The 12501-nt window shown below is 36.0% G+C and overlaps 1 protein-coding gene across 2 annotated transcripts in view; it reads right to left on the reverse strand.

Annotated features, from left to right (window-relative positions):
• The window catches only part of Rbfox1 (RNA-binding Fox protein 1), a 402117-nt gene that overhangs the window by 13962 nt on the left and 375654 nt on the right, over nt 1-12501 (reverse strand). For both annotated transcript variants that reach the window (XM_072529091.1, XM_072529090.1), the window contains one exon: nt 3117-3341. In XM_072529091.1, the coding sequence (XP_072385192.1) occupies nt 3117-3341 (225 nt within the window). The remainder of the gene's footprint in view (nt 1-3116; nt 3342-12501) is intronic.

Below are 12501 nucleotides of genomic sequence, written 5' to 3' on the forward strand. Positions count from 1 at the left end.
CACCGGTATTTAGGCGCCACGCCTTTCCGTTAGGGATCTATGGAGGAGTATCACCGAACCGCAAGCCCTTATCTCTTGCCGTACTGCTTCACCATAGGCCGATCAGACACCAGCATATTCTAGTCTAAGCCGCAGATTCATCTAGAATTTTAAACTGCTGCGTTAGTCTTTTTTTATTTTTCTGTACACCGAGCTGGGGCTCGAACTCACATCCACTGAACCATTCGACAGTGAAGCGAATGAGAATCAGCCGCCTAGCCCGCTTGGCTATCTGACCGACCACCAAAATGAGGAACTTAAATAAATATAGAAAACCTCAACAGAGAGAATGAATTCAGAGCATTCTATAAGAAACCTAACATCAACAGAAAATAATTCAAGGCAACCACAAGACAATGCAGAAGTCAGAATGGCGACCTATTAACAACACGGAAGATGTATTGAATAGATGGGTGGAATACTTTAACCAGGCACTTAATATTAAGGAAGAAGAAAACCTGGAAGACGAAAGAGATGAGGTAAGGGGAACAGACGAGAGGAAAGTGGAACCACCAACGATTCTTGAAGTTAAAGATGCAGTTAAAAAACTAGCCAGAAACAAATCATCCGGAATAGATAATCTCCCAGCTGAACTATATAAAGAAGGTAGCTATGATGCCTTAATGGCATTACAGCAGTTTATAAAAGAAATATGAACACAGAAATCCCTCTCCAACAATTGGACTATTTGCACCATACACAAAAAAGGAGATACCTTTGAATGCTCTAACCACAGAGTAATTGCACTTCTAAATGCAGCGTATAAAATATTTTTCACAGTATTATGTCACCGTCAGGCATCGTATGCAAAACGGATAGTAGGAAAATACCAGGCTGGTTTCAGAGGTGGTAAATCGACTCATCAGATTGTAACCCTGAAACAAATTTTGGAAAAAACACTGGAATATGGCATTGATACTCATCACATATTTATAGACTACAAACCAGCCTACGACTTTGTGAATAGAAGAGAAATGTTTAGAGCAATAAAAGAGCTAGGAATACCCAATCAGTTGGCAAATTTAACAAAACTAACTCTTGAAAAAGTTGAATGTATAGTACGAATTTAGGGTGAACTGTCTGAACCTTTTAAAACAAATAACGGACTGCGCCAGGGAGACCCTCTCTCCTGTATACTGTTCAATCTGACTCTGGAAAACGCAATACGTATGTCACAAATCACAACCACTGGTTCAATATATAATAAATCAGTCCAAATCCTGGTCTATGCTGATGTTATCAATATTGTTGGGAGAACGGAAAACGGTGTACGAGAGGCGTATGTAGCATTAAAGGAATCAGCTACAAAAATGGGTTTAATAATAAACACCAACAAAACGAAGTATATGAAAACAAGCACGCAACCACAAATCCTACGACCACTTGTTATGGAAAACGACGTCATCGAAGCAGTGAATGAATTTGTATACCTGGGAGCACTCCTTAACACTGAAAATAATCGCAGAGATAAACCGCAGAATTTGCACGGCCAAAAGATGCTATTTTGGTCTCAATCTCCTCCTTAAATCCACAATTATATCGAGAAATACAAAAATAAAACTACAAAACAATAATACGCCCAGTCCATACATATTGTTCACAGACCTGGACTCTAATAAGGAATAATGAAAGCATGTTGGATGTTTCGAAAGAAAAGTACTAAGGCGAATCTTTGGAGAAGTGAATGACAATGGAGTGTGGAGAAGACGATACAACTTCGAACTTTATAGAATATACCAGGAACCTGATATCGTAAAACATATTAAGATTAAATTAAGCGATCTTGGCCTACTACGGCTCATTCGATTCGTAATTTTATAGGCTTGAATGTAATATATTTGAAATAAAAAAAAGCAATTTTGCAATAAATATTACGTTTTTTAATTTTGACTTTCATTCGTCATTTTTGCAATAACAAATAAATTAAATTGAACGTATACCGGCTCAAATTAAAGGTCTTTTAGAGTACTTTCATAATCTATACAGAAATTACCCATTACAACACTTACTTTAGGCAAAAAATTAAAAAAACTCAAAAGATACGTATTTTGCTCCTATAAACGCTCATAAACAAACAATAACCAAAAATTTTTTGTTGAATGAACTTGAGGATTGCTCCTGAGGTTGCCCTTTATAACTTAGGCCACATTACATAAATTCCTGGATTACAGTGTAAAATCACCCTTTTTCCCCCACAGCTTGGGCTAGTCTAAATCAGAGTCATCTCATTTAACAACTTTCTTGTCTCGAATGTGATGAGAATGTGATGAGTATATAGGGCAAACATCGCAATGGTTCAAACAAAGAATAATGCAGCACAAGTGATTGCAAAAATTCTTGTGCAGTGGCACACCATTCGAACACAACAGGCCACACATTTAATTTGTCAGATGTCAAGATCTTGGATATAGAAAACAACTATAAAAAAGACTATTTCTCGAAATGTACCACATAACCAGAAACAAAAAAATCGATCAATTATAAGACAGACACTTGCAATTTACGCGATATGTATTGCAATATTTTAAAATTCTGAGAAACCAAAAATATCTGGTTCGATAAAAACTCGTTGGCTTAACGATACATGTGTTACAAACATCTAAATTAGTGCCGCCTTGTTCATCGTAGAATATGTGCCGCTCTGACATAATTTGCTTTATAAAATAAATCACAGCATTTTGTAAGTTATAAAATTGTGAATATTATGTTTGCAACTCACTGTTAGTTAATTTATATTTAAATGGGAATAAGCCACAATTAAAGGTTAAAATACGTTTATTGACGTTTCAATTTCCACTTCGGAAATCGTTCTTTTGTATTTTGAGAACGATTTCCGAAGTGGAAATTGAAACGTCAATAAACGTATTTTAACCTTTAATTGTGGCTTATTCCCATTTAAATATAAATTAATTTAAAATGCCACAAGAAAATAGCTTCAAATCACTGTTAGTTAATTTTGTAGTATGTTCCAATATCGTAATAAAGCGGCCTAGGTGATAGGAAGTGACTGTATACGCCTTTGACGTAGGCTGAATGATTTGAAAAAGTATTTCCACTACAAAATAAATTCTACTTACCCCATATCCAGTTATCGGTCCGATTCCATGTCCCAAATAAGGATCGCCGTAATCCCTGCCATATCCTGCAACTGTCGCATACCCAGCCACTGGTTGGGCGGCTGCCGCCGCTCCATATCTTGCAGCCACTGCTGTGTAGCTCGCCGCTGCCGCATAGCTCGCCTGTTGAGCAGTCGATAGGGGTGTTTTTAGTAAGGGTGATGCTGCGGCTGCTGCTGCGGCTGCCTAGAACAGATACAGAGCCATGCAATATGCCATGCACACCCAAAGCGCATTGTCGTTCGTCTTACTGCTAATGGTATTGTATTATACATCAAGTGGAAAACATAATGAGTGTGCTATTTTGATTTACCTGTAGTATACAGGAAAAATCGGACTGCTCAATCAAATACCAATGTTGATAATGTGACCATAAAACATAGTTCATGAGTTTTTCTTAAAATAACTGAGTAATAGGTTTTTGTTTTCGTAATCTAATTCAAATATGCATGTTGTCCCACTGCCTAAGCTAACTAAGGAATTCAAATCTTGTTCTTAAACTATTTATAATAAATAAACTGAATAAACTACAATTATGATTAAAAATATTTTATATTTTGTAAGATTTTATATTTTATACATATATAAAATACCAAATAAAATATAATCATTGTAGATCTAAATGTTAAAATGGGCAATGCAGTCGTAGACAAAATTAAACAAAACTACAATGAAAACAGATAAAATTAACAGAAACTAAGAGAAATTGACACAGGAAAACAGGATTTGTGTGCATTGAATACCATCAGGAACCTAAGGAAATCTCCTCTTTAGGGTGCCTGTCCGTTCCGAACGTTGGCGATCATTCTGGCTATGATGACTTTGTTGGTTGCTATACAGAATAGCTGTGTTAAGGTCTTTCTATATCATGCTCTCAGGTTAGCTCCCACACAAGCAGGAATTGGTCTGAAGTGACCATGGACAATTGGACCGTGGAAATGGGCAATTCTTGGGAAGTTGGATTCGGGCTTTGAATTATCCCGGATGACAACAACAAATGCATTCTTCAAAACTTGTGACACTCAATTTCTTCTTTAAACCATGTGGACCTCTCAAATGGTTGGACATGCCGTCTTACAAATCTCTCAAATAGAGTACAGTACAACCAATCGGTGATTAACTGAACAAAATACTGCCAAAACGCATTTTGAGCCCAAATTCACCTCTCAAATTAAAAAAATTGCTGGCTTTGAAGATTACAAGCCGAAAGCTATCTCTTCCAAATCTAAATCTTAACCTTCACTTAAACTCCACAAATTCACCTCTCAAATTAAAAAAAATTGCTGGCTTTGAAGATTACAAGCCGAAAGCTATCTCTTCCAAATCTAAATCTTAACCTTCACTTAAACTCCACACTGCTACAAGCCAGTATATTCTTCTTTGTTCTGGGGCCCTTTTTCCTTCAATTTAACCTTGCAAAATGCATTGGAGTAGCTCATATCTGCCTGGATGTCTCATTATATGTCCCAAGTACTGCAACTTACGGCCCTTCACGATGTTGACCAAATCCGCGTTTGTGTTCATCCTCCGCAGTATCTTCGGGATCATTCTTTATAGCCATAGCTCAAAAGCCTGAAATTTTGATAGAGTTTCCGCCTTCAATGTCCACGTTTCTACTCCGTACTGAAGCACTAAGTACACTTAATACTTAAGGAGCCTTATTTTTGTTTTTAGTGTGAGGTCGTGGCTCTTGAACACAGAGCTCATAGTCAAGAATGCACTTTTTGCCTTTCCGATGCGATTAATAAATATTTCAATTATTATTTTTATTTGTTCTGCATCTAATATCTTCAGCAGTTCTGCAGAAATTTTATCAAGTCCATCCTTCATTTGTCTGACGGCTGCCGTTATTTCTTCTGGTAGGATTTCGGGACCTGAATTTTCTTCAATGGTGGGTTCTTGTATCGTTCTAAGGTCGTGGAAAAGTTTCTCCAAATAATCTTCCCGTACTTTCTTTTTATCTTCTTTGGTTATGGGAAGATTGCCTTCAGCATCTGTTATTTTTCAGCTGTTGCGTTTTCGGAACTTTCCAGCTATTTCCTTCACCTTTCGATGGACATTTAAGTTATCATATCGACTCTGATACCCCTCTATTTCTTGACAATCTTATCTTATCTTATCCCCTCTTATCTTTCTTCTGACGATGGTATGATTCTGACAATGGTATAAAATAGTAGAAGTAATTTCCTAACATGTCGATCGGATAGCCAAGCGGGCTGGGCGGCTGGCTTCTCCTTCGCTTCAATGCGAGAGATGTCAGTTCAAATCCCCAGCTCGGTGTACAGAAAACAAAAAGGCTAACGCAGCAGTTTAAAATTCTAAATGAATCTGCGGCTTAGTCTAGAATATGCTGGTATCTGATCGGCCTATGGTGAAGCAGTACGGCAAGAGATAAGGGCTTGCGGCTCGGTGATACTCCTCCATAGATCCCTACCGGAAGGGCGTGTGCCGCCTAAATACCGGGTGTATATATATATATATATATATATATATATATATATATATATATATATATATTTCCTAACATCAACAAACATCGTCACGGACTACAAACCTAAAGATCCTACGAATGGCTAACCCGTTAAAGAGGAAAACAGGAATTGTGTGCATTGAATGTCATCAGGAACCCCAGGAAATAGTAGATGTAAGCTTAATGTATGCTTGCTATTACATTGCTCGACCGATATTGTTACCGGAGTCATTATGTCGTGGAATGCGCAGGTGTATACAATAATTTGAAAGAAGGTTAATTCCCGTACCATATCTATCTTGACATACACTACCCTATTTAACCTTCGGAAGGAATACTTCTAATAATTGCTACCGTTCCCCTTTACCAGTCTTTTGTTAAATTCAAAAGTAAGGTTGGTTGCCTATCTAAGTTTGCAACTAAATTTTCTTTCGAAAACCCCCTAGCTGCACTTCTGGTTTTAACAGCTGTTGTAGTTATCTCACATATCGATAACATCTATTACATTTTACATAAATTTCCTTACTCCTTTAAAGATCATAATTACCGATTGTTTCGATGCCGATTGACAGTAGGTACGGCAATATGACACATGTCACAAATTCTGGTCCCATCGTCTCTCCAAAATGGTACCCACAAAAGAGGAATTGGACTTTTTGGAAGCTACTTTGATCGTGTCACCTATTCATCCAAGTACACTTGTATCAACAGGTTCTATCCAAGTTAAGTAGGACGCTGAACAACTTCCTTGGATCCAAGTAGTGTGGTATTGTAAAATTAAATTGGCGTCGGTGTCGAAAAATCGAAAACTAGAAGTAAACACAAAAAAAATGGTCTGTAAGGAAGAGTGTTAGATTCATTGAGTTATACGAAGCTGGGGAAGCAATATGGAATGTACGGATCGATGAATATAAAAATGGGGATGCTAGAAGTGCGGCATTTTTCCTTTTTTATTCCTTTGTTCTGGATTTCAAGCTTATGTATCAATATATCAGCAACCACCTTCCACAATCACTTTCGCTATCTTTACAATGGTTATTTGAAATCCAAGTCATTTAACCCTGGAAACCAACTTGGTACAAGTACACTTGTACAAGTCCACTTGGTCCAAGGTGGAAACATTATTGAATCGTGTCAATCCGCCTTTAGAGTTAATAGTTGTAGTAGATGTAATTTCCAAGCATTAGCAAACATCGTCAGGGACTACAAACTTCTGCTAGTGATCCTGCAAATGGCTAACCCCTTAAAGAGAAAAAAGTCAACTAAACGCTATAACCGTCTTATCGAGAGGCCTATCGGCAGTGTGATGGATAAATTTAAGTCCACTGGTTCAGTAAACAATCCATCAACACCCGTACTTCGACGAAACGTGAGATCTGCCGTAAACATCGCTGCTGTCTGTTAGAGTATGCATGGGAATCCGTTCACAAGATTCACGATCTCAACAACTTAAACTTAAGAAGTTTAATCCTTAACAAGTATCCCTCAATTTAGGACAGTATCGAAAAGTAAATAAACAAGATTTATAATCCGATCGATCGAGGCATTGTTAGTCAACTTTTCACGCAGTTCATGTACAAACTTTTGGTGATTAGTTGGATTTTTATTTGTAGGATGGAGTCACGCATCAAGCAATTTTTTTACTTCTTTTTAACTGATAAATTATTTTTTTTAATATTAGCATTAAGTTTATATATCAGTAAATATAAATTTCATATATTTATAAAACAAAATAAATTAATTAAAACGAACTTCTCTTGAATAATTTATTAAATCTGCTTCGATTAATACAGTGAAATTATTGCATGGTTAATAAAGAAACGAATACCGATTGCTATGAGAAATAAGTGAATGTTTTGCGCGATTTGTTGCGTGCATGACAATATTGGTTATTCGACGGATCCGATTTTTAGTTGAAAATCGACAATTAGATGTTGATAGGTTATGATATTTCTTCCCGCTAAAAGTTGATTTTTATTACAATCTCGCAAATTATTTGGTGAATCGGGTCCAAAAATTCTGGTAAGTACAAAGTAATTGTATTTTTGATACATATTGTTTGAGCAAGTCAAATACATTGTAATTTGTTATACAAATTTAAGAAAAGGTAGTGATTTTTGTCTTTGAAGTTGGTGGGAAAATTATTCTCCTTGTCCAATTACATAAAAAAAAACGCATAAATCAGGCGTCAGAGACATTAAAATTTCTGTTATATTTTAGCATTATGAATTCAAGAAGGGGATCATCAGAACGTGAACTCCTTGCTCCCTTAAAAGATGATTAGTCTGATGTTGATCTCTACTCTGATGATGATAATGACATTTTTATACCATTCCCATATAATTCTGTTTGCGGTAAGTCCGATGGAGATGGTATTGATAGCAGAATTGGGCAATTGCCTGGTGAAGCTGATGAAGCTGTTCCTTCTACATCCATTAATGTAAATTCCACAACTGAAATAACATCTGAGAATGATCCACAAGAAAATCAAAGTGTCTTGGTAGAACAGAGTTTAGTGTCAGTGGTTACACTAACTAATTTTACTGGACAATGGACCTCTGAAACAGATGTTCCAGAAATACCAAAATTTGAGTCTGTTTTACAGTCAAATGTTCAATTCACCCATAAAAGCCAACCAATATTTTATTTTGGGAATTTCTTCCCTTGTGATCTAATAGAACAAATTGTTGCTCAAACGAATTTATATGCTGTACAAAAGAAAACAAAAATTACAAAAACACTAGCCAAGAAGAAATAAGGGCATTGCAGGGTGTTTTTATTTTAATAGGACTGCAATAGGACTTTACCAGACAAAGATTTATATTGATCAAGTGATCCTTTTTATAATAATCCTGTTATCTCCAAAGCTTTTACAATAACCAGGCAGAGAGAGATTCACCTAGCTTCCTACCTAACACCTAAATGTATGGTAAAATTTAAAGGACGTAGTTCTATCAAATAGTATATGCCCAAGAAGCCAATTAAGCGTGGTTATAAAATTTGGGCAAAGTGTGGGTATCTGTACCAGTTTATTATCTACACTGGCAAGGCATTGAAAATTATGGTTTGGGATACAAGGTTGTAACATGCCAAGTTACAGACCTAATCGCAAAGGTTTCCACAGACCTAATCGCAAAGGTTTACCCGATTATGAGGAAAACAAAAAACCAAAAATGAAAAACTTCAAAAGAATGTATTGTTTGAGTAGTGGCCCTATAATAGCAATAAAGTGGTTGGATACCAAAGAATTTAAAGTTATTACAACTGCCAATCAACCACATGAAGTAACCATGATAAACCGTACACAATGAGATGGCACAAAGTCATATACATTGTGCCCAAAAGTTATTGCAGATTATATACTAAACATGGGAGGTGTTGATAACTTTGACCACATAAAGGCATCATATCCCATACGTAGGTCTAGAAAATCGTGGATGAGATTGTTCTTTCTTTTAGATGCAAGTGTGATTAATGCATATATGTATTATGTACACAAGAATTCATGATCAAAAAAATACTTCCCCAAGAATTATAGGCTTCGCCTTCGAAGAGCTCTCATAGGTGATTTTAGAGTAAAGGTAGCTCGACATGTGATATTTAAAATAAAAAAATGGGAAACTTTGGTGTTCCAGATGAAATTTGGCTGAGAAATGTAGGACCAGAGATTTACCAGATATTCAAAAAAAAATTATACAAGATGCAGATTTTCCTCAACAAAAAAAAAAAGAAAAACGAACTAACATTATGTGCAGTTATTGTCAAGAAGCTTTATGCCCAAAAAAATGGTTTAAATCATTTCACACTGCTGTAGTGGAGACCTAAATTAGTTTTGTCACCCATTTTTGCACTGTAACTGTACAAGGGTAATTAATTTCCCCCCTACAAACATGTTTTAAGGAACAATGGGAAAATAGTTCTCATCACTTTTTTTATTACTTTTTCAAATTATTTTTTATTTCAACAAAAATATGTTATTTACCTCTTTTAAATACCAAAAGTATATAAACAAACAAGGTTTGCGGCCGTCAAAAACACCGCCAAAAAATAAAAAAATATCCAAAAAAGAAACTGCTACATAAAAGAATGGCTGAAACAAACTATTCTGATCTACGAATCAGTGTGTTACGATAAGTTTATTATAAACACTGCCTTAAATAGTGCACAACATTTATAAAACTGTCGGTTGTAAAATAGTATATAGGTATGTAAAAGTCATAAAAAACTTGTTGATGCTCATATAACTATTCAACAAATTTTTATGCATCTGTGAATGAATTTAAATAGTACTCATACTACAATGCAATACTACTATTTGCACCTATAAACCTTGCACATTTACAATAGAAATGAGTTATGATTATTGACATTTAATGGTCAGTGACGACATGCCGTCTAGTAACACATTCAAGAAGATGCACATTGACCCGTTAACATAAAATATTGAAGAAATATAAAATTAATATGTACTACTTAACGAGAAGAAGATTAATATAAAAAAACAATTTTCTAATAGTTGATAAAAATGCTTTTTTGTAGTTAGCCTTGTATCTATTGCGTATTATTAACAAATGTTTTATGGGATGGTATACAGTGGGGAAATAAAACAATTCACTGGATATCTTAGTATTGGATCGTAGTTTTTGTCATAATAAAAACTGTGAGAAGAGGCCGAATATCTTGATTGAGTAATACGCCAATACTCGGACAATTTATATCTGTAGTGCCAACGATCGATTGGATAAACAGATTGTTTTGGAAATCATAGAAATAAACAAACAAACGTTCATATGATTCACTTGATCTCGAGAAAACAGAACATAGAATACCACAGTAGGATATGTGCTGGGAACTGGATAAGGAAGGTGGTTTGATGTTGGTAAAGTATCTTGCAGGCAGTACAGGTTGCCGATGTTCATACTATAATAAAACTCGGGGTAATGGCCACTGTTTTCGACGAAAGAATCGGAGGTTCTAGAAATGCCCGAAAGCTTCTGTCGCGTAACCAGTTTGTGTATGGCGTACAATGTTTATGCGTTATGTAGCAGACAAGAGAGGGTAAAAGGTGAGTTTCCAGTGCCTTAAAACTGCAAGAAATCGGCTAAGGGAATAAACTCCGGTAGAAAATGGCTTGGTGTTTGGGCGGTGGGTTAACACTCCCTCCCATAGAAAACTTTCTGTTACGAAAACTTCAGGGCACTTAGCCGGGCGGTTTTTTTTGTCGATAACTTGGCAAATGAAATAAGGAAGTTAAGAAAGATTTCAAAAACACTAGATAAATACTCAGTGAACATATCCCTCAAGTTTTTGAGGAATGGCTAGGTGAAGCAACGATAGGAGGAAGAAAAATCAAAAACGTACGTTATGCTGATGACACTGTTATATTGGCGTCATCACCAGAAGAACTGGAACTAATTATGAATAGACTGGGCACGGTTAGTACGGAATATGGTTTGAAAATAAATATGCAGAAAACCAAAGTGATGATCATCGATAGAATCAGAAACAACCAAGCAGAGATAAGAAACATGGCAAGTTACGAAGTGGTCAGGCAATTTAATTACTTAGGCTCCGTTATTACTAACAGTGGAGGATGCGAAGACGAGATCCGTCGACGCATCACAATGGCCAGATCGGCAACAGCCAAACTCACAAAAATTTGGAAGAACACTGACATCACAAAAAACACAAAATTACGCCTTGTTCGAGCATTGATATTTCCTATCGCCACCTATGCTTCAGAAACTTGGACAATAAAAAAGCCGATTCAAAACGTATAATTTCATATAAAATGTGGGTCTACCGTAGAATGTTGCGCATACCATGGACCGCCCATCGAACAAATATCTCAATTCTAGCAGAATATAACATAAAAACTAGACTTATCACAACTATCAACCAAAATATACTGAGATATTTTCAACATATAACTAGAAGAAGAGAAGGCATGGAGCGAATGATAGTTGAAGGTAACGTAGCGGGTAAAAGCAAGTAAAAAAACAACACGCGCAGGAGAGAGATAATTGGACAGAAATAGTCAAACAAATTACATGACGCCACTACATCCTTACGAAGGAGAAAGTATAGAGGAGGAGGAGGAGGAGGAAATAAATACTCAACAGACATCATAGCACTTCAAGAAATTAGGTGGACAAGTAGTAGCAGCCTGGAAAAAAAGGACTACACTTTATACTATACCGGAGATAAAAGCAATAATATCTTTGGTGTGGGATTCATACTGCACAAACGCGTGAAATCGACGCTCATAGTTTTCGACTCAATAGTTCAAGGATATGTAGAATCCGAATAAGGCAGGTTCTTTAACTACAGTATCATAAATATCCATGCTCCTACTGAAGATAAAGAAGACGAGGAGAAGGACTTATTTTATGAGAGACTGGGAAGCAGTTACAGGTAATTTTAGAACAATGACATCAAAAGCCACGTGGCAATCACCAGACCAATCATTAGTGTTTTCAATGTGAATTTGGTTACCTGAGCCAGATTCATGCGTTAAGATCTGTGATAACTTAATTGAGTGGGTTATTTGTATATTATCTTTATTAAATATTTCGTTTGCTCTGAATGTAGTGATATAGATCAAGGGAAAAGCGAAACCTAATAAAACATGTTGGTCAGAACTCAAAAATTAGACACTGCTGCATTCCAACCCATAAGACAATCATTAATACTCAAAACCTACACCCCTTTCTATTCAGAAATACAACTGGGGGATTTAAACCCATTTTTTGTAGAAAGTGAGATAATTTTCAATCTATATACAACAACAAAAACAAAAAACATCGAATAAAAATCAGTAATTAAATACGACCAGTATAGACTTCTATTCTAGATACATATATGTACTATATTGTC

Source organism: Diabrotica undecimpunctata, chromosome 4 (genome assembly GCF_040954645.1).
Source record: "Diabrotica undecimpunctata isolate CICGRU chromosome 4, icDiaUnde3, whole genome shotgun sequence".
Taxonomy (NCBI): domain Eukaryota; kingdom Metazoa; phylum Arthropoda; class Insecta; order Coleoptera; family Chrysomelidae; genus Diabrotica; species Diabrotica undecimpunctata.